This window comes from Melopsittacus undulatus, chromosome 1 (assembly GCF_012275295.1).
Source record: "Melopsittacus undulatus isolate bMelUnd1 chromosome 1, bMelUnd1.mat.Z, whole genome shotgun sequence".
NCBI classification, from domain to species: domain Eukaryota; kingdom Metazoa; phylum Chordata; class Aves; order Psittaciformes; family Psittaculidae; genus Melopsittacus; species Melopsittacus undulatus.
Genome location: NC_047527.1, coordinates 96,837,791 through 96,858,913, shown reverse-complemented (window position 1 = coordinate 96,858,913; position 21,123 = coordinate 96,837,791). Strand labels below are relative to the sequence as shown.

At 39.3% G+C, this 21,123-nt stretch overlaps 1 protein-coding gene across 1 annotated transcript in view; it reads left to right on the top strand.

Moving 5' to 3' along the window:
* The window catches only part of SMARCD3 (SWI/SNF related BAF chromatin remodeling complex subunit D3), a 57,622-nt gene that overhangs the window by 32,488 nt on the left and 4,011 nt on the right, over positions 1 to 21,123 (top strand). Inside the window, exons 5-11 of the mRNA XM_005149844.4 lie at positions 10,403 to 10,525; positions 12,314 to 12,409; positions 12,940 to 13,041; positions 15,040 to 15,201; positions 15,741 to 15,838; positions 17,202 to 17,337; positions 19,531 to 19,653. Coding sequence (XP_005149901.1) covers positions 10,403 to 10,525; positions 12,314 to 12,409; positions 12,940 to 13,041; positions 15,040 to 15,201; positions 15,741 to 15,838; positions 17,202 to 17,337; positions 19,531 to 19,653 — 840 coding nt within the window. The remainder of the gene's footprint in view (positions 1 to 10,402; positions 10,526 to 12,313; positions 12,410 to 12,939; positions 13,042 to 15,039; positions 15,202 to 15,740; positions 15,839 to 17,201; positions 17,338 to 19,530; positions 19,654 to 21,123) is intronic.

Genomic DNA, 21,123 nt, shown 5'->3' with positions numbered 1-21,123 from the left:
TATAGACAGAAAATTCCATTTCCATCTAGGGCTCAGCAGACATTTTAAATATCAGTTACTCAGCTAGTTAACATCTAAAGAATGATCAATCAGATGTTTTTCAAATGCATGTCTAGACTTAGCATGTAGCAGCTGTGAAATTCAAGACCTGTCAAAAGAGAGCTAAGCCCAGATAATTTGAGGTTGTTATATTAAATGTATTCATTTTATTATAGTTGGAGCACTAGTAACAGCAATGAAAGTTATCTCTACATTTCCACCTCCTGTCAAAGCTTTTGTAATTTTGAAATATTTGCCTTAAAACAGTGGTTCCCAAGCTGGGATTGTAATCCTGATAAAAATTTGAATTTGTCTGAGGCATGTGATAATATGTAGGGAATATGCAGGACTGCTCCGAATTGCCAGTTGTAACTGCACTTACCATATTGGTCACAGTGATTGCATTTTAGCTAGAAACAGTCTTTGACAACCACAAGTTTATGGTCTAGTGTTGCTGACTTTTGAAGACTAATTATTCTGGAGAAATTTTAGGGAAAATGTTTCAAACACATTTGATTGTGGACAGTGTGTAAAATTTGCGTGGCCTTTTGATCCTCCTTGGACCTTCTGTGAACAGTTGCTCTGTTGAAACAAATGACAGCTGTGGGATTGCTCAGAAAGCAAGGAGACTTAGGGCTTGTGAGGTTGGTTGAAGGTGGGGAAATGATTTTCACCACCTGCCAGATCACTTTACTACTGTTAGCAACCCATCTCAGCTCCCAGCTTATTCACTCCAAATGCTGCCTTGTCTTTTCTCTGCATTTGGGTACTGTCGTGTTCTCTTCTGTCAGTCCTGTGTGCTTGGGCTACATTCTCATCTGCAGAGCAGTATTTGCTGCATGCCACTTGTTGCAAGAGTCCTTACACGGACCTTACAGAAAACTCATGCACTCAGAATTCCATAAAGGACTTTTTAAGAGGGAGTCAGGCAGACAGGGCTGTTTGACTTCAGTGTGGCCAGAGGTACAGATATAGCAAGCTCCATGTCCTGAAGGAAACAGAAACCTCATGGCTCAACTCCAAACAAGTAGATGTCATTAAAGAAGAATGCATTACTGAAAATCTGTACAGCTAAGGCCATGGCAGACTTTGGGAGTGGGATTTATTTGGCTAAGTATAGACATCTACATTGTATTTATTTATATGTAAGCTAGTTACTCTGGACTCCCTTTATAGTAAAGAGATTTAGTCAGTGTGAGCAATGGAGTTCAGGGCACAATACAGTAAACAGTAGTAGATGTTTAAAAGAATATAGATGAATCATGCCCTAAAAAGTGCCTGTTTCTCTCCGTTGTCTAAGCCTGAGATAACTAGTTGTGGACATAAACATAATTTTAAGACTGAGATGGTTTTCATATCAAGGTCACCTGGCTGAGAGGAGAGCACCTAGTGACCCATCCCACAAGCAAGGCTCCTGTTCCAAGCCCTGCCACCACAGATGATATTTTTGTCTCACCCAAACAAGGGGCTGTCGCTCTTTCTTGTTGAACTGGTGGGGGATATTGACCAGATCTGTGTGTAGTCTGAGTTCCTCAAACTAAATGTGCTTTCCCTACTTTGAGGTTTTAAGGTAACTGAAGAATTACTATTGGATTGCTGGCAGAAGGAAATTTGAATTATTTTTTTTTTTCCTGAAACACAAAGATTTCTGCATGATCCTCTACGCTCCAGGCAAGCTGGTTGATTTTTTCTTAGCTCAGTATGCCTTGAGCCACAATACACTCAGGTCTGTATCTGAGCTCTAGAGATCTGTTCTTGTAAGAGACTCTCATCTTTGAGTACTGAGTTCTGTACCTGCAAGGGATATTCTCAGGGACAGAAGAATGAATAATAGGGATTTTTGTGTCACACTCTGAACCCTACTGGCATTGAGCTTCTGGAATCAAACCTGGACTCACTTCAGTCAGCAAATGCAGTTAGTATCATTTACTCCAACTTGAACAAAGCATTTTATTAATTCTTCATGAGATGTTATGGACAAAGTGGTGGGGATTACTAAGGAAAAATTAATGTGACTGAGAGCAGTGGCAGCTCTATCACTCTTTAGCTGTTGTAGATTCTCCTCTGTACTTTAAGGTCTGTGGCACGTGGGCAGTTTACTTCCTTTTCTGTGATTGTCATGTTGGATTTGGCACTGGCTGGGATTAAGTGGAGTAATTCCTGCTGTAAAACACTTGTCAACTGATTTGAAACATCATTAAAAGTGATGAGCAACAGAAAAGTCCTAGTATTGCTGCAGAAGACCCTAGTGACGTCTGACTTGTTAAAGCTGGAATGCAGTGTGAAAATGAATGGTTCAAATTAGAATGATAATGCAAAAAAGCGCTTCTGGAACAACCTAGAGAAAGGAAGATTCACTTTGTGTATGTAGCTTGACTTTTATATGTGAATACAGAAAGAAAAAAAAGAGAGGGACTGGTAGTGGCTGCCTTTTTAGATGGAGGGGAGAAAAAGTATCAACAGGCTGAATGACAATGTTGGCACAAGAACAAACAGGGAAAAGGTGCCTGAATAAATGTAATTGTCAGAGAAGACTCCAAGGAGAGGGAAAAAATATTTCATTTTTGAAATTGTATCTTCATTGGTTCTGAAATGCATTACATGATTCAGACCGGTAATGTGGACTTACTGTTGCTGTCAGCTCAGTGACCCCAGACCCCATCAAGCACTACAGTGGTTTTCGTAAGATATTTTAAAGGTCTTCAGGGTAAATGTCTGCACAAGCCATTTAAAGTAGAAGTATGTTGAAGATAAAACAGAATTTGTGGCAATTGAAATTTAAACAAAACAATGTATTGAGGGAATTTTATTAGGAATTTTCTCATCTTTATCATCAACAATAAAATTCACAAAATAAAAAAAAGCCGAATAACTTGTAGTTTCCTGAAGTGTGAGGAGGTCAGTCTGCAACAGATACATCCTCTAATTAGTATGTGGATATATATATGGAGAATTGGGTTGTCATTAGTCTCAACATGTGCAGTCACCTAATCTTTGAAGGTCACCTCAGAGTCAGTGGGCTTTAGGTGAGTCCGTCTTCTTCTGGGTACCCTGAACTTGGCCTTAGGAGTTCCCAGGTTGTCTTCTCTGGACTAATGTGGGGTTTCTTACACATGTTATTATTGAGAGGACTGAGTTGCCAGTGGGACCACATAAACGTGTTAACTGCATTACTGGCTGGCTTGTTGCCTGAATAGTTACATATTGGCAGAGCCTGTGCTCACAGCCTTATACGATGCTGCTTTTAAGTAGTTAGGACTGAATCAAGCCGCTGAGTAAAAAGTTCCTCAGTCTTGACATAAACAGGCAAAGAGTGTGTGTATTCTTAATCCATCACAAACTGGCTGAAGTATTTGATGAGAACATGATAAATCTTGCATGATCACCCTCCCTCTCCACATACAGTGGCAGTAGGAATTATGAGGCTCATGTGGATCAGTGTTCTTACTAATGGTGACCAGTAACAGGTTCACAAATTGGCTGGGGTTGAAAAGGACTTCTGGAGGTTATCTTGTCCAACTCCCCACTCAAGCAGGGCTACCTAGAGCTGGTTATCCAGAACCTTGTCCAGATGGGGTTTGAGCATCTTAGAAGGTAGGACATTCCACAGCTTCCCTGGGTAATGGGTTTAGGGGGAATTTGTTTTGGTGAGGGTTTTTTTTTGTTGTTGTTATTGGTTTTGCTTGTTTATTGGTTGTTGTTGGGAGGAGGGTGTATTTGTTTCATTTTTAAGAGCTTTTGGATTTGGTCCAACCCACTGCTAGTTCAAAAATAGACCAATTGTGAGTAAGTAATGTACATATTTATGACCAGTAGAGTAAGATATCAGAGATGTAATAAATATTTCATTATGTCAAGTCTTTAAGTCAGGACTAGATATCCTTTAGAACTAGCTGCCCTGTTTGATGAATGATTAGGGCCTATGTTGCACAGGAAATTAAACTGGACAGTAAAGTGTCTTCTACCTAAAAAATCTGCAAGTTCTAAATCTGTGTTCTGTGGCAGTGAGTTCTACAAGTTAACTATGGTTCATTATGCTTTGTATAGCATACATAACATACTTCTATTGATGAGGTTTGAGTTTATGGTTTTGTGGCATAATTTTATGTGTTCTGCTTTTCGTGTTGTAAGATAAGGAAAACACAAATACCGTAACTCCTTCTTTAGGTCAACCTATATTTTAAATACATTTTTCATGTTCTTTAATGTTCTCTTCTCTTAGGTAAAAAATTCAGTGCTCCCAATCACTGTAGAAAAAGAATAATTCAGTGCACCTAGCTATTCTTACCACTCATTAGTATCCACCTCCTGATTTTCTTCCTGTAGGAGTACAGTATATAACTGCCAGACAAGCTGCTGTAACTGATTTTTTTTAGACTATTGTTCATACTAGTCTCCATTTTATTCCTCTATAGCATTTGTTTGACTTTTTGGAGGTTTGCAGGGTTTTTTTTAGTTGAAGTTTTTCTAGAACTGTCTACAGGTGTTCTTCATGCGTTAGTCCAATTTTGAACTCGGTAAATACTGTGTAGCTCCTTTTAGTATTCATGATACTTGTTTATTCTACCAAGTCACTGATTTTCCTGCTTTAAGTTGGCCATTTTTAAGTTCTTGTCCATATTTTCTTGCCATGAGTTACCTAACTAATTATATTTCTTCTACAAATTATGACATATCTGATTGTTGCTACTCTGGGTGAGCGATACCTCTGTATTTCAGTTCTCATGTGGACACATTTGATTCTTTTATAATGATCAGTTAAACACTCGTTATTTCTATGCATTGTTCTTTTTGTCTCCTGATTTCCAGTCTCCATGCTGCTTTATCTTTCCCTGTTCTTTTTGTTTCCTAAAAAGTGTGGGTTTTGTTATTGTGAGAAAAAGTACCAGTTACTCTATGTGCAAATGCAGAAACACAGATGTTAAATCTTTCCTGTGCTTTATGCATGAGGTTTTTATGCTGTGTTGATGTACACAGAAATCCATCCTTAAGATGTGCATAGAAAGCTGTTAATAGAATACTGTTCCTAAGATCAACAGCCAGATTTCCTTGATTCATCTTCTGATAACTTAGTTTGTTTGAAATCCCCAGCACAGCTTCTCTGGAAGTGTGCTGTAAGTACTGTGTCCTGCTTGAGAGATCACTGAAGGAAGATTTAACTTCAATATTTGATGGAGATTTGTCTTGGGGGTATCACACAGAGCATAGTATCTTCAGATGACTGGATTCTGATTTGAATTTTAAGGATATAATGCTAATGGAAACTGAAGCAAAAAAAAAAGGCAATATAAACCAGAGGTAGTTTTCTGAAGAATTTGATGGATTTCCACCATTACACCTATTTACTTAAACTGTGCTGATTTGTGTGAAGATGACATTTAAGAACTTGGAGCGAAAAAGCTGTACTGCTGTTCCAGCATTCCTGTCAGCCTCCTTTTTAGATATGTTTCATTCAACATGAGCTTTCCTGACAATTGTGCTCCTATTGTAGCTGAGATCTTTGCAATAGTTCATTGCTGACATGCCCAATCTTCTGTCACGTATGCTTCTTTTTTATTTTTTTCCTTTTTTTCAAGAAGAAATTTTAAGTGAAATACAGTGCTTTTTGGGGAAGGCTCCTCTTTTTACTATGACTGCTATTTCAGGCTCATTTTGCTGAAGACAAGTCAAAGATACATCTTAAAGATGTGTATGTTACACTTAGGGAATAAGCAGATTAAACATTTATTGATTTTTGTTCAAGAGGTTGTTTGATGCGCAGTGTTGATCAGGTCTCTGTCAAGTTCCCCCGTTAATTTTTTCTCTTTGGGTGGTAAAGTTTCAGTGTGTCGGGAGAGATGAAATGTGATGCTTTCTTCTTGCCCTAGAGCTGCAAGTTTTCTTTTTAGATTTTGCTCTAAGATACTGAGAATCCTACCAGTAGAAATCAAGGCCACAGGTTTTGATTGGTTGCTTTTCTGTTCTCTGAGAGCCAGCCATACAGAGAGGAGTATTGATTTTAGGTCTGTGCTATAATAATGCATTGCTAAGAAATCTGCAGAATTTGTTGAAGGGCAGTGTCTTCTTCCTAAACTACATTGCACTGCTGTATTTAAGCTGCACAATAACCTAGTGGCACATAACTGATGTATCGTTTCCTGCCTGGATGAAATGGAGATGGAAGAATACCTCACACTCAGAGCCTTCTGGATATGATCTTGACATTACTATGGAAACCAGGAGTACTGATAAGTGAACTGAGTGCAGTGATTTTGGGTGTGTATCTTCAACCAAGGGACTTTATGGTCTGTATATGGCTATATATGTATATATTTGTGTATATATATATGTATATGGCCATTGCCATTTAGGTCTTCTTCTTGAGCAAACTTGAGTCTTGACTGTATCATATCTTAGCTGACATCTTCCAAGGCTGATCATCCTTATGATGGCAGTATAGCTGTGAGTACTGAAGTTGTTACTCCCTGGGTAGATCTCTTCCGGAGGAATTCAGACTATATTCTTCAATGTCTGCCAGAATCTTGGTTCATCAGGTGATATTGTAGTGTCTCAGCTTACAGGAGAAGAGTCATGGTACAGGAGAAGGAACATACCTGTTGAAAGAAAATGTTCATTTGTAGAGCTATGGTTCTGATGTTTTGCTGAAGGTGTATTTTCTTTGAATGCCACTGCTCAATATACCTATTACCACTGTTGGTGATAGGTGTATGTGCAAGTTCCAAGTTCAGTTCCAGTTCCTGGAACTGGAAGAACATAGTCAGCCTCCTAGAATGTCTGATGCAGAGCTGCTCCCTGGTAGCTTTTATGAGAAGCCAGTAGTGCTGGCAACACTTAAACATGTGTAAGGAAGAAGAGGTAGTGGGCATGTTGGGAAAGGCAGAAAGAAGGAAAAATGGAGCAGCAACCCGTAAGGGGACAAACAGGAGGTGGACACGTTGTCAGCAGCTTAAGAAAGGTAGTTGTGGAGGCTTGGTTGTTTCTGGATCAGCACAGTGTGGTACAGAAGAGAACATGTTTGGCTGTTCAAGCAGTGTTCAGGGCCAAATGCCTCTTTGACAATTTTTTTAAACTGTTTACCAAAAAGTCTCTGGCAGATCTGTCTGCACTCTGCAGGTCAGGTCTAGAGTTACTGGTTATGACAGTTGTGATGGCTGACACCTGTTTGCAGTTGCATTACTATGTAGGTTCCTGTGAAAGGATGGTAGCTCAGCTGTAGAAAGGAAGGCTAGTATTTGTTGTGTCCTGAGGTGTACTTAGCCTGGTAGAGCGCCTAGAGGGAGGGGAAGTTGGATCAGCTGAAGTGCAGGGTAGTGCAATCAGCAAGTCAAAAAGGATGAGGGACTCCCTCCTTAAAGTAAAACACCAGAAGAAAAAGCAGAAATTTGGAGTCTCCTGAAAGAAGGCAATACCACAGTCACAGTTGGATCTTAAGTAGTAAAAAGAGAGGATTCTCTGTGTCTTCCCAGAAATGACCCTACAGAGTTTTCTGCAACTGTGGAAATCACAGTTGCTGGAATAAGAGCAAGCCTGAAGAAATGATCCGTTTTCAAGGACATGTGATCAGAGAAAACATGGTTTACAAATTATATTTTTAGTATTTTTTTAAATTCCATTTTACCTGGCAAAAGTGAATTTTCCTTCTTTATGTTTCCTTACTCTGCTTGGTATTCTAATAAAGACTTTCAAGTTTTTACATCTTTTTGAGTCTAAAAATCTTTATTCTAATAAAGATTTTTAATAGATTTAAAACCCATTTGGTGTTGGAGTTCACTTGCAGCTGTGCAGTTGCCCTGTTTGATTTCCTGATAAGTCAGAAGCAAGGATCTTTCTGTGGTTGCATTTGGGACATAATCACTGCCTTAATAGTGTCTCAAATTTGCAGTACCTTTTGGACCAAAAGCTGAAGACAACACCCAGTACACAGGTTGCACAGTTTGCTTGTTGGATAGAATATCTTTGATTAGCAGAGACTAAAGGCTCAGCATTCCACAGTACTTACAGCTTGTCAGTAGAGTTTATAACATGCTGGAGTCAAAGACTAAATGCTTTTTGATCTAAAATCAAGGTACGTAGAAAGTAGGGCAAAAGATAACTTTAGAGATAGCCATTACGTATGATTTTTGTTCATAATTATTCTAAGTTTCTTTCTGATGACAGTGTGGAAGAAGTGGGCTGATTAATAGGGGTTACCGTGAGGAAATTATTAAATTTAAGAGTTTGTTTAGAAGAAAGCACTGTACATTGAAAAGAGAAACAAAGAAAAGGTATGCAGGCTCATGAGTTTGGCAGAGCAGGGAAGGTATAGGGAACCCAGCAGGAGACCAGTTCTGAAATGCAAGCTGCATGATTTGAAAGAAAAATGATAAGTAGTTAGTGAAGGCAAACAGTGGAAAGTATCAAGGAGAGGTATTTTGGAGTGGAGTTAGGCATTGTTACTAACTTGATTTCAGGTGCACTATACCAGGCAGCTAGAGCCTGAAAGCTAGGAGAAAGAAAGACATCTACAATGCTCAGATTTGAATAAGGATGTTATTGCAGAGGATGATCTTAGTGATGAAATGTCAGATTTCAGAGGGAACAGACATAATTCCTACCAGATATGGGGACGTACAAGGACAGAAGGAATTTCCAGGGTAAAAGGGAGAATGGTGATAATGTCTTTGGAAATCAAAAGAAGAAGAAATGGAATCACTGATATAAACTTGAAATATCTGTGGAGTATCTAGGATGAACTGGTAAGAGAAAAGCTGCTTGTGCATATAGATGCAGTTTTGCAAATAATCACTTGGGAATAAAATTTAGGAATATAAAATGTGAAAGTTAATTTAAAGAGTTGTGAATTTAGAAATGTGAAGTCCTTCACAAGTCCTCTACACCAAATAAAGATTCTGGGACATTAAAATAAAAATCCCCAAATCTATATAATGAAAGGGCACTTTAGCAACAGAAATTCTGTAAGAAAGGATGAGAAATAATATGGATTCCCAGGAATATTTTACTACGTGTCTGCCTGTTCTTATCTGTGTCAGCCTGTCATTTTCTGGACTTAGGGCACTTTTGAAAAACCTGTTTCCTATCAGTGCATACTATTGACACTCCATTTCCATCAAACCTTTCTGTCACTGTCTTCTCCAGATTTCACAAAATGTAGTCATTTTCTTTTTCCTCTTCAACCATACATCTCTGCCTCCCACATTCCTCTGTGCTATATTAGATTTTTAGTTTCCTGACCTGATGTATATGACTTCCTTCTCTCCTGTATGCGTGTATGTGGGAGTGTGAAAGCTTTACAAGACTACTCCTTTCTTAAATTGCATGAAGGTTTTTTTGACTGTTTAACTTGACAGCTGTAGCCTTTGTCATTGTATTATAAACAGATATTTGAGTCCCAGAGAAATTTTTGGCAATATCTTGAATCCTTGCATCAGAGTTAATCACCAGATTTTCCATATGGCGCACAGGAGAGAAGGGCACTGAGAAATAACATAGCCCCAAGCCAGTACAGTGACTGAGAAACCTTAGATACCCTGTAAAAATTAAATCAGGTAAGCGTGATTGTATCGCTCACAGGTTTGAGCACTTGGGTTAGGGGTGAAGCATGATGCCTTCCTCCACTCAGGTCTCAGAGCAAGATGGATCTGCAACATGTTTGGTGTGGGTGAAACAGTTAAAGAGGAAGGTTGGACAGGACCTTAAGTGACACGTTCTAGTGTGAGGTGTCCCTGCCCATGGCAGGGGGTTGGAACTAGATGATCTTATGGTCCTTTCCAACCCAAACCATTCTATGATTCTAAGGTTAGGCAGCCTTTGTGTGAGGCATGGGAAGATTATTACCAGGCTCTGCATAATGTTAGAATAAAGATGGGTAAAGAGGTGTCCAGCACATAATTCGCAGCATTAGCTGTATTTGTAAATGCCATTTACAAATCTGAACTGATGCAACTATGGAAGACATTCATGTGGCAAGAGGTTTGCAGCTGAGTTTTAGCAGTCTAGCTAGGATCTAGACAGGAAGGGCATTGTATCATGCTTTTCTTACAATGGTTTCTCAAATATCTAATCCAGAAGTACAGGTTGTACTTCTGAGGCTTCTCCCTGCCTCTGAAGCTTGGCCCTGTAACTTCCTGTCTTTCTCCACTTACAGTGGATCTTAGTATGTTTGTATAGCCAATAGTTTTTGAAAGGAAGTTTCAGATTCAGCTCTTCAGTATATTTTCCTATACATAACCAAATCTTAAATTCTAGTATAACCTGGTGCAGCTGTGCTAAACTTGCAGAATCTCTACTGAATGTATAACTGTCACCTTTCCTGTGGGTTCTTCAGATCTTGGACTTAAACTGGATGTGTACTTTTCTCTAACAGCAAAAGCGGAAACTGAGACTTTACATCTCCAACACATTTAATCCTGCAAAATCTGATGCTGATGACTCTGATGGCAGCATTGCTTCATGGGAGCTGCGAGTGGAGGGGAAACTCCTGGATGACGTATGACTTACCTGTGCTTCACTGGGGCTGGCAAGAATCTAGAGGTTGTCCTGTGGGGTGGTGGACTTTTCTGGGGACATCAACTGAGACAAGACATCTCTGAATGGCAGCATTGGCTTGTTGCTGCTGGGAAGGTGCTGTGTCCAGCCGGAGTGAGGGATAAGACCATAATGTAAATGTTGGGAAGGAGCAGGGAGGGCAGCAGACTTAAGGACAGGACAGGTATAAAGAGGTGGAGAGAACAGGGCTGAGACAATTCCCTTAAAAGATATGGCAGGGTTCAGATCATGAGAGGTGTACCTGCAGCAAGCACTGCACCTTGTGAAGAGTATGATGACAAGGGAAAGTGAGTAGTTTACATTCCTAGGGAGGACAAGATGATATATGAATGGTCAGAGCAAGGATGGAAGAAAAGTTTTATCATTCTGAAGTCCTCAGAAACTTCAGTAATGGATTTAGCTTTCCTTGGGGAAGGCTGGACTTTCCTAAAAAGGTGTCATTTATTTGAATAAACTGGGCAAGCTGAGTATTTGATAAGATACAGATGGAAAATGTATCTGTATGGAGAGGACAAGCCTTTCAAGGCACATCTGTCTGGAGGTAACTACACATGAATCAAAATCATAATCTTGCTGGAGGATGAAGGGGTGACAAAGCACAACATCTGGAAATTGAAGTTAGACAGGCTCAGTTTAGAAATTAAAGCATATATTTTAAGAAAGAAAGCCTTTATTGGAACAAAATAGCTTCTCAATTACTGGCAATTTTAAATGTATTTCTAAAATATTATCTGCATTAAGTAAGAAGAATATACTTGAAATCCTGTGGACTGTAGTCTATGAAAAGTTAGATTATATAAAGTGTGATTATAGATATGAAATCATAGATATGTATATGTATATAAACTTCACAGTTTTTCATTCAGACAGTATGAGCTGTCTAGTAAAAAGTAACTGATAATTAAATCGAAAGGCAAAATGTAAAAGGAAATACTTTTACTTAGTGTATGATTAATCTGTAAAATTTACTGTTATCTGACAAATCAGACCAAGAAATTAACACTCATAAAAAAAAATCTTAAATAAAAGGTATGTAAATAACAAAATGGTTGGTTTGAAAGGGACTTTCAAAGATCATCTAGTCAAACCCCTGCCATGAGCAGGAACGCTTTCCACTAGATCAGATTGCTTCAAGCCCCATCCAACCTGGCCTTGAACACTGCCAGGGATGGGGCAGCCACAGCTTCTCTGGGCAACCTGTGCCAGCGCCTCACCACCCTCATTGTAGAAAATGTCTTCCTTATGTCCAATCTAAATCTGTTGTTTTTCAGTTTAAAAGCATTGCCCCTTGTCCTGTCACTAGAGTCCTTGTCCCCTTCAAGTATTGAGAGGCTACAATAAGGTCTCCCCAGAACTTTCTCTTCTCCAGGCTGAACAAGTCCACCTCTCTCAGCCTGTCCTCACAGGAGAGGGGTTCCAGCCCTTGGATTAATTTTGTGGTCTTCTGGACCCGCTCCAACAGGTGCTTTTTTCACATTACAAGCCAGTCTTTTCCAATAACATTAAGAGAGTAAGGGAAAACTTCCCTCAAGTGTGCACTGTTCCACTACTGTTGAGATATTTGCATCTTACCGTGCATTTGTCAGAGAGAAAACTTAATTAGATTGATCACACTTGTGGTCTATATGGGAATTAATGTTCAAGAGAAAGAGAAAGCCTGAGAAGGAAGCATAGAACACAAACTAATGTACGCAGCCTTAAAACATTTCTGTTTCTTCTGCTTGTACAGCTCAGCAAACAAAAACGGAAGTTTTCATCTTTTTTTAAGAGTTTGGTTATTGAGCTGGACAAAGATCTTTATGGACCTGACAACCATCTTGTGGAGGTAAGAAGGTCATGCACCCTTTGCATATAAACCTGACACTAGCACAAGTAAACAGCTTTGTGCCTGTTTTCTACCTTGTTTAAGTTCCCTTGCATTCATTATCTCATTAGAGTACTTCCTTTAAAGTTTTCAAAATTCCATTCTTTGTAAGAATTGTTTTCCTAGAAGAATCTATATAGTCTGAAACCATAGATGTGGTAGTGATGTAGTGCACATCTTTGGACACAATATATGAAATGGTGAAAATATAGTGCACATTTTTCCTAATGAGTAAAGCTTGTTAACAGCAGATTATGCTGTAAACAACAGATTGTGCGCTTAAGCTGAATTGTAAGGGCAGAGCAAGAGATTAATTGGGGGAGGGAGGGTGTTTTGTGGGTTTTTTTTCTTTTCTTTCTTTTTTATTTTTTAATTAATTGCAGGATCTCCAGAAGGCTTGTACTTTCTTATTCTTACATGGCATACTGTGCACCTCCATGGATATCACTGAAAAAATATTGACCATTATTACTTGCTTTTTCCTTTGGCAGTGGCACAGAACTCCTACAACCCAGGAAACGGACGGCTTCCAGGTGAAAAGACCTGGTGATGTCAGTGTGCGGTGCACATTACTCCTCATGTTGGACTACCAGGTCAGCACACTGCTTTTGGCATGGAAAATACAGCCGCTGGGACATAGTGCAACAGAGCAAATTCATCCTGTCACATACATCAAAACCCGATGTACTTGGACTCAGAATGTCACATAGTCCATTGAGGTTAGAGTGACACCAAACTGACAGATTATTTACAAATTAAAGGGGACATATCAAGCAAGTTTCTATTACAGCCTAGCAAAATACTGTTCTTAGCACTATGATAATTAGTATTTTTATTGTCCATCTGCAGAAAGAATATGTATTTCCACCTCACGCTTCTCAAAGAATAGCCAGAGAAGCTGCACATGAATTATGTGTGTGGTTCTGTACAGAATTTCAAAGGAGTGGCTTTTGCTAGTGGTACCTGAACTGTGCAGCTATGGCAGCCTTTTTTTTTCTTCAGAGCAGACTACACAGCTTTCCTGGGTTCTTCAGTTTTGATTACATTGTGCCCTAATCTGTCATAAAACAACAGCGCCCTGGAAGGGTTAGAGTTGCCATTACTATTAGGTCTTGTTAGGCATTCCTGCTTCCTTTCTTTTGTTCTGTTGTACTAATAGTACCTGTGGGCTGAACCCAAACAAGTCGGGGAACTGATCCATTTGAAAACTAACAAGACTGACTTTGAAATTGGTTCCCTACTCCCAGTCGCAGGAAACAACAACAACAACAACAACAAAAAGTTAGGCAAAATTAGGTTATTCTGCCTTGGGATAGAATGTGAAAGAGGTTCCTGGGCACAATTTCAAACTATTTTAAGCTATCATAAGGATAAGCTGCTCAAAAAAACCCCACTTTCATTTCAGTTGTGACTGTGCACTGCCACAGTCTCCATCCTCTTGGCACAAACAGTGGAGATTCAATTGTGGAGCTCACTAATCTGACTGAAACCATCCCTGAATGAAAAGTTGCTGTCTTAAGGAAATTAATAGAAGTGCACTGCTGAGAGGACATGGGATCTCCCTTCTCAATGGTAGTTCAGTCTCAGATACATTTTGATTGTATAAGATCTTACTCTGTGCCATTCTCTTTCCCCTCCATGCAGATAGCATCTATCCAGGGAAAAGACATTCCATTGTATGTTAACATGGAGAATATTTTAGGAATTTTAAGAGAGTGTATGAGCTAACTGCAATGCTGATGTAACCAGTTAAAATCTTTATTGTTAAGACAATATAATGGTGTTTTTATGCTCACCATTATTATAAACTTATGCTTTAAAAAAGATGTTTTCTTATGCTTAAGTCTTGATTTGTTCTAAAGCTAGCATTGGGTGACAGGACACCCAACAGAGTAATCCTTGCCTAATGATGTGGCAGTTATTATACCTGAGTATGGGAGCACACTAGAAGGGGCGCCAGATCCAAAATTATCCAAGGAATGTATGTTACTAGAGATGGCAAAACACAGTAGTTCAAGAGTTGTATCACAGAAGTCAAGAGAAGAAACATATTGTATCAACTAGCTGTGGTTTGTTAAATTTTCTGGTACCCTGCAAAATGGTGTGAACATGCCTGAAAAACAGATTTCCAGGGTACTTTGTTGCTGTGAGGCAGCTGAGCATTTATTAGCAAAAGTCAAAGCATCATTCTGACTTTATTCTCTCTGTCTGTGGTTAGCCTTCAGAGGAAGGTCCATCCTCTTTCTTCCCTACTTCCTAAAGTCACGATATGCATCAGTGTTGAAAAGGAAAATTCTTTTCTGAAGTCTGCATGCAAACTGTTCTTATCTAACTAACACATGTGATACAGATAGTCTGTGTGCATAGCACATGTAGAGTGTTCCTCTTTTTCTTTTCAAACCCTAGACATAGTTTTTCCAGAGCACTGACAGTGATACCCCTTTGAACATTTTGTATTTTTTCAATCTCTGCCATTGAATGGGATGCTTTGCCTGAGAAAGAGAGTCCCGCAAGAATCAAAGCTGAAACTTCATACCTGTGTATCTGGTTGCTTTTCTCTCTATTGCCATTTCCATCTCTTTCTGTTACAGCCTCCACAGTTTAAACTGGACCCACGACTAGCCCGTTTGCTGGGGATACACACACAGACCCGGTCAGCCATCATCCAGGCTCTCTGGCAGTACATCAAAACAAACAAGCTGCAAGACTCCCATGATAAAGAATACATTAACTGTGACAAGTACTTCCAGCAGGTAGCTCCATTTAGGACACAGCAGCTCTTTAGAGGCAAACTGGAGTGGATCCCTTCCAAGAGACTATTTAGGCTTTGATTGAAAATAAGTAAAACTATATTGCCTTTTCTTTTTACCTTAATCTTAGGGAAAAAAAAACCCCACCCCAAATGTTTTTAAAATTCCAAAGTGTTTTCTTGTATTTTTATTTAGCATGAAATCTTGCAGGGAACATATCTTGGGAAAAATAAAGCAAACTGCTTTTATATTTCCTCTGGTAAAAAAAAAAATTTCTTTACGATATGCTGTTTCAACCCCTTAGTGAAAGAGGAAGTGTTCACTTCTCTCCCATTGTTGATACACTTAATACTGGTGTTCTGTTAAAGTGGCCCATGCCCTTGGCAACTAAACCAAAAGTGGGATACCTAAAATTGTTGTAATCTGATGCATCTGTCAACTAGCCCAGGCTGTAACTACAGAAGAATAAAAGCCAGAATTATAGCTTTCAAAATCCCTTACTTTTGAACTGTTGATTTCTTACTTGCTTTATTGTATTCCAGATCTTTGACTGCCCACGGCTAAAGTTTTCTGAAATTCCTCAGAGACTCACTAACCTGCTGCTGCCACCAGACCCTATAGTGATAAACCATATAATCAGGTAAGCTGGTGAATCAGCTCAGCACTGTCATGTGCAAAACACTCACTATATAAAATACAGAAACGGCTACAGTAGCAGGGACCAGAATCTAGTTTTTAGAACTTCCAGGTGAGTACCTTGGACTTTCTTGTGTGTTTATTCTCTGTGTCATTCTGGTCTATATAATTCTGAATGATTTTCAATAGAATGGTACCAATTCTCTAGGAGTATACAAAACAACTTCTTATTTTTATGCCTACTAGAATACCACTGAAAGAGCTGGTCAGGTTTCTTTCCTAAGGGGAGAGGAATGAGAGTTTGAATCCCCTTAGAGGGAAAAAGAGGGAAATGAAGTAAGATACTGTACATCATGAACAATCATTCCAGTCACTGTAAAATGTACAGCAGTATTACAGTTTCAAATGCAGTGGACAGTCCATGCATGCTTTGTTGGGATTAGGTCAGCTGTTGTTTGGACGTTGATCTTATTCTAAGAATGCAAACTAGTCAGAGATCTCAAGAGATTTGCAGTATAGAATGCCTAGATTCAGAGAAGGTCATTGTGATCAAGAGTACTGAGCTTCTGGCATCCTTGACAAAACAGATGTATTTCTGGCATAGTAGATGAAATACAACTCTCAGCTATCTAGGGCACTTCCAGCACATTCTGTATATAAGTGACAACTTGGGGGGGGGTGGGGTGGTGTGGTGAGGAATATGGACAGATAAAGAGATTCTTGGGGACTGCAATCTTGCCATTTAGATACTTCAGTCCTTCCCAAGTTCCTTTGTGGTCTTGGTCAAAACTGTGATTCTGGGTGTTTAAATATTATTGTTAATTGAGCATAGTGACTTCATTTCCTACAGAATATTGACAACAAACACTTCTGAATATACTTAAAATCAGGTTCTTTTTTTAGAATTTAATATACATTATAAGAAGTTTAAATATTACATAGGCTATCAAAACAAAATTTGCTTTCTGATTTGAGTGTATAAAACAGAGTAATCAAAAAGCAGCTTGACTACCATGTAGATTGATAGCTATATATAAACTGTAATTGAAGACAACTCAATGACCTATTCGGTGGACCAAAAAAAGCTGAGGTCCTCAGAGATAGTCATTGTCTTGAAGAAAAATGACAAGGAACTGATGGTTGTTTCCAGGGGCACAGGGACTGCAAAGAGCCTCTGAATTCTGATTGATGAAACATGAGACAGTATACTGGGATATACAAATATATGAAGATACTCTGTTCTTAACCTCTTCCAAGCATCTGCAATAGATGTGCAAAGACTGCAAAAGAGTGTATTCTTGGCTGGATGGATATTTATTCTGATTCATTATGGCAGTTCTAATGGTCTTCTGTTATACTTTCTGTAGTGTTGACCCAAACGATCAGAAGAAGACAGCTTGTTATGACATAGATGTAGAAGTTGAAGACCCATTAAAGGGACAGATGAGTAGTTTTCTTCTCTCAACAGCTAACCAACAGGAGATTACAGCATTGGACAACAAGGTACTAGCCCAGGAGTAAGGTATCACATGGCACATATTGCATATCACATGGCATTGTGTACCTTAATGCAGGCTTGGTGTCACGTGTCAAAGCCAGTACTGTTATAAGACAGGGGCTTCTCAATTGGTTGTGCTTTCAAGGGATGAATCAGCTACATGCAATGGGAATACAGAGGAGTGAGTGGCATTCCTGGTTAGGATGTGATCCAGGGCTTGACACAGTTGTCGAGGTGATAGAAACAGTTTCATAGGTATTATAATGAGTACCCTGGCTTCACTAATCATCTGAACTATTTGACTATAACTTTTTATTGTGAGGTCATGGTATCTTGCTAACTTGCTATAAAGCAAAGCTAAGAGAATGTCATACTCCAGATTTGTCTTGTGCATGTTTGGTTGTAGAACAGCTCTCTGCTGTAGGTGCAAATATGGAAAATGCATGGAAGATAAATCGATTGGAGCAGTTGGCAGAATTGTTTTCAGGGTTGTTGAAAAAGGATCATGTGTACTTTAAATAAACAGCATCTGTCTTACAGCAGGGGTGAGCTCTGCAGGCTTGTATTAGGGGTTCATGTAGTGGGAACTGTTAGCCAGCTATTGGCATGTGTGTAAACGGCTGGTTTAGCTTGGTAAGGAATGAACAGAAGTGGCTTCTCAGAGCAAGGAAAGAGGTGTGACTTTGTGGACCAGAGATGACTTATGTGACATACAGCTAGGCCTAGTTTCTGTTTGTTTACCTCTAATACAAACAAATATGTTAAACCCTGGTATTCATATGATTTTAAAGGGGGGCTGGACACTAGCAATCCTGTGTATTCTGGTAACTATTGCAGCATTTTTTGTTTTATGGCTCTTGAGAAAGGTCCTTTGCAGCAGGGCAGCTGGTCAGCCAGTTGGTTCCTAGCCTATATGGCTTGCATGCAGCATGCATAGCATTATTCCATTTCCAGTTCAGCCCACCATTTCCCATGTCTGCATCACTCCTTTTTTTGAGCACCTCCTACAGCAGACTGCAAGCTATGATTAGTGAAGTTTCTGAAGTAACTTCTTAAGTAAACCGGCATAGACCGCTGCATTGTTACCGTCAGTACTATTTATTGCTGTGCTGCCACAGAGTCCTCTAGTGGAAACTCGGTGCATGCCAACAGATTTCACTCTAGCATGTCTACATCATTTTCCCAAATAAGGAATGATTTTAAGTTGACAGCAGCTCTCTTCTGTTAACATACCATATAGTTGTGCATACACTAGCGACCTTGATGGCACAGTGAGATCAGGGAAGGATCATTTTCCCCATGTGCCTGGCCACATTAGTTGTTACGGCAAAATAGATGTATACATGAAACTAAACAAGACAGGTTTAAAATGTCAAGCTGGAATTTGAGACGAATGGAATAGCGAAAGTTCTCTTTTCTGGGTGTGTATGTGCAAATGATTCATTAACTGTCCTCCCATTGATCGTATTTGATTTTGTTATCCAGGGTGATTATAGGACCTTGACTTTAGGACTGTTTGGAGTCTTCATTCTTCCTTGATGGCTAATGGTCATTCTTTTCATAATATTCCTGAAGATATGACTCATTTTCTATAAACCTTCCATACACCTGATTTTTCATTGTTCACACTCTTTTTGGTGCCTTTAATGGGCTTTCTCATAAGAAAAAAATCTAGAAGTTGTGGCTGTTACGTGACTTAATTTAATGTGGACTTAATTGGGCAATCACTAGAAATTTTAAGGATCACAGCAAGGTATTGAAGATATGATGATGATTAAGCTGGGCAGTAACTGCTTTCTTGCATTGGGCACTGTCTAAAGACATATTATATAGCATCTTTCCTGAAAAATCTCAGAGTTGTCAGAAAGACTAATTATACACAGGAAATTATTACATTGTATAGTGACATGACTTAGCTTTTCAGTATTGTATATAGCAACCTATTTAGCAGTTCAACATAGGAAGTGAAGAAGAATCCCATACATACCTGTATAGCAGCAGTACAGATGAAACCAAAATGTAATTGCAGGATTGCGGTTAACTCCCTCTTTGAAGGGAAAAAGCCATGGGGACCTGTGCAAGTCTATCGTACATAACTGTCACCTTTATACTTCACAAGAAATGCTAATAGGGCTCACCTCAGGGTTACTGGATCATGGGAAGAATTAAGTACACCTGCTTTGTTTTTCTTCTGTCAGATTCATGAGACAATTGAATCCATAAATCAGCTAAAAATACAACGTGATTTCATGCTGAGTTTCTCCAAAGATCCCAAGGGATACATCCAAGATCTTCTCCGGTCCCAAAGTAGGGATCTTAAGGTAAGCTAAGGTTTGAAGAAGAATGAATAGTGAAACCAGAATGTAGGAATTTTATCTTAGTGCATATACAGCGTCTAGCATCCAGGATGGGAAACTGGAGGAAGACAGACAGTGAGTGGAATACCACTCCCAGAGCAGACAGTATGCAGGAAAGACAGGCTGTATTCCACTTCCAGCAGAACAGCTGTGCTTAATGGTGGGTGAATTTGTGGTCAGACAGCAAAAGCAGGGTTGTGTTGATGTATTCTGTAAAATTAAAGCTATACTGTGTACAATAACACAATTTGAGTATTTTGTTAGTTCATAATTTAATCTTATTGAATAAATAGACACATTAAATATGAGCTGCCTTTGAGCTTAGCTTTGAGGTGCCTAAGAAATGGAACGTAATCAAGTTCATGTTTCTGCCAACAAAAATTAGTAATTTGTTCCTCATAAAGGTCCTCATAAAGACACCTCAAAATCAGATGTATTAATGGATCCATGAAATTATTTTAATAAAATTGTATCTTTCACATAGAAATGTGTAGTTTCTTAGTCAATAGTTTTCCAAAAGATCTGTTGTTAAGATTATGATTAATTTACACTGTATTCAAAAGGGGACAGGCATTTGAAAGAATATTTAAATAAACACCTTTTAAGCTTGAAGAGCTTAAAAACTAAGTTGCTGTAGAGCTTCTCTGGCTGAATACTTAGAACAGTTGTTCAGTGCTCTCCCTGGCTGACAACCAGTCCCATAAGGGCCTTCTCTGTAATGTTCTGCCTTGCTCACATTGGAATTATATTTGCACAATACTACTCTGCAAAACGTGAACATTTTTATATTTACCCTTAATTCTGTGATGCCGGAGACTTAGTCATCCGAATGTTATTTTTTTACAGAATCATAGGATGGTTTGAGTTGGAAGGAACCTTAAAGCTCATCAAGTTCCAAACCCCTGCCGTGGGCAGGGACACCTTCCACTGGACCAGGATGCTCCAAGCCCCGTCCAGTCTGGCCAGGAATAGGGAAGCTACAGCTTCTCGTAGTAACCTGTGCCCGTGCCTCATCAACCACATTGCAAAAAAAGTCTTTCTTATACCTAATTTAAACCTACCCTCTTTCAGTTTAAAACCATTGCCCCTTGTTACTACAGGCCTTGGTAAAAAATCTGTCCCACCTTTCTTAAAAAACTCCTCTAAGTATTGAACAGCACAGTAAGGTCTCCAGAGCCTTCTGTTCTCCAGGGTGAACTCCAGCTCTCTCATAATTTCTTCATAGGAAAGGTGTTTCACCACTGTCACAATTTTTGTGGCCTCCTCTGGACTCACTCCAACAGCTCCATGTCTTTCTTGTACTGTGGATCCCAGAGCTGGACACAGTACTGCAGGTGGAATCTCACAAGAGCAGAGTAGAGGGACAAATCCAGCTTCAGCTGGCCTTAGCTTTCCTGAGCTGATCCCTACACATCTGGGCAGCATCCCCGTATT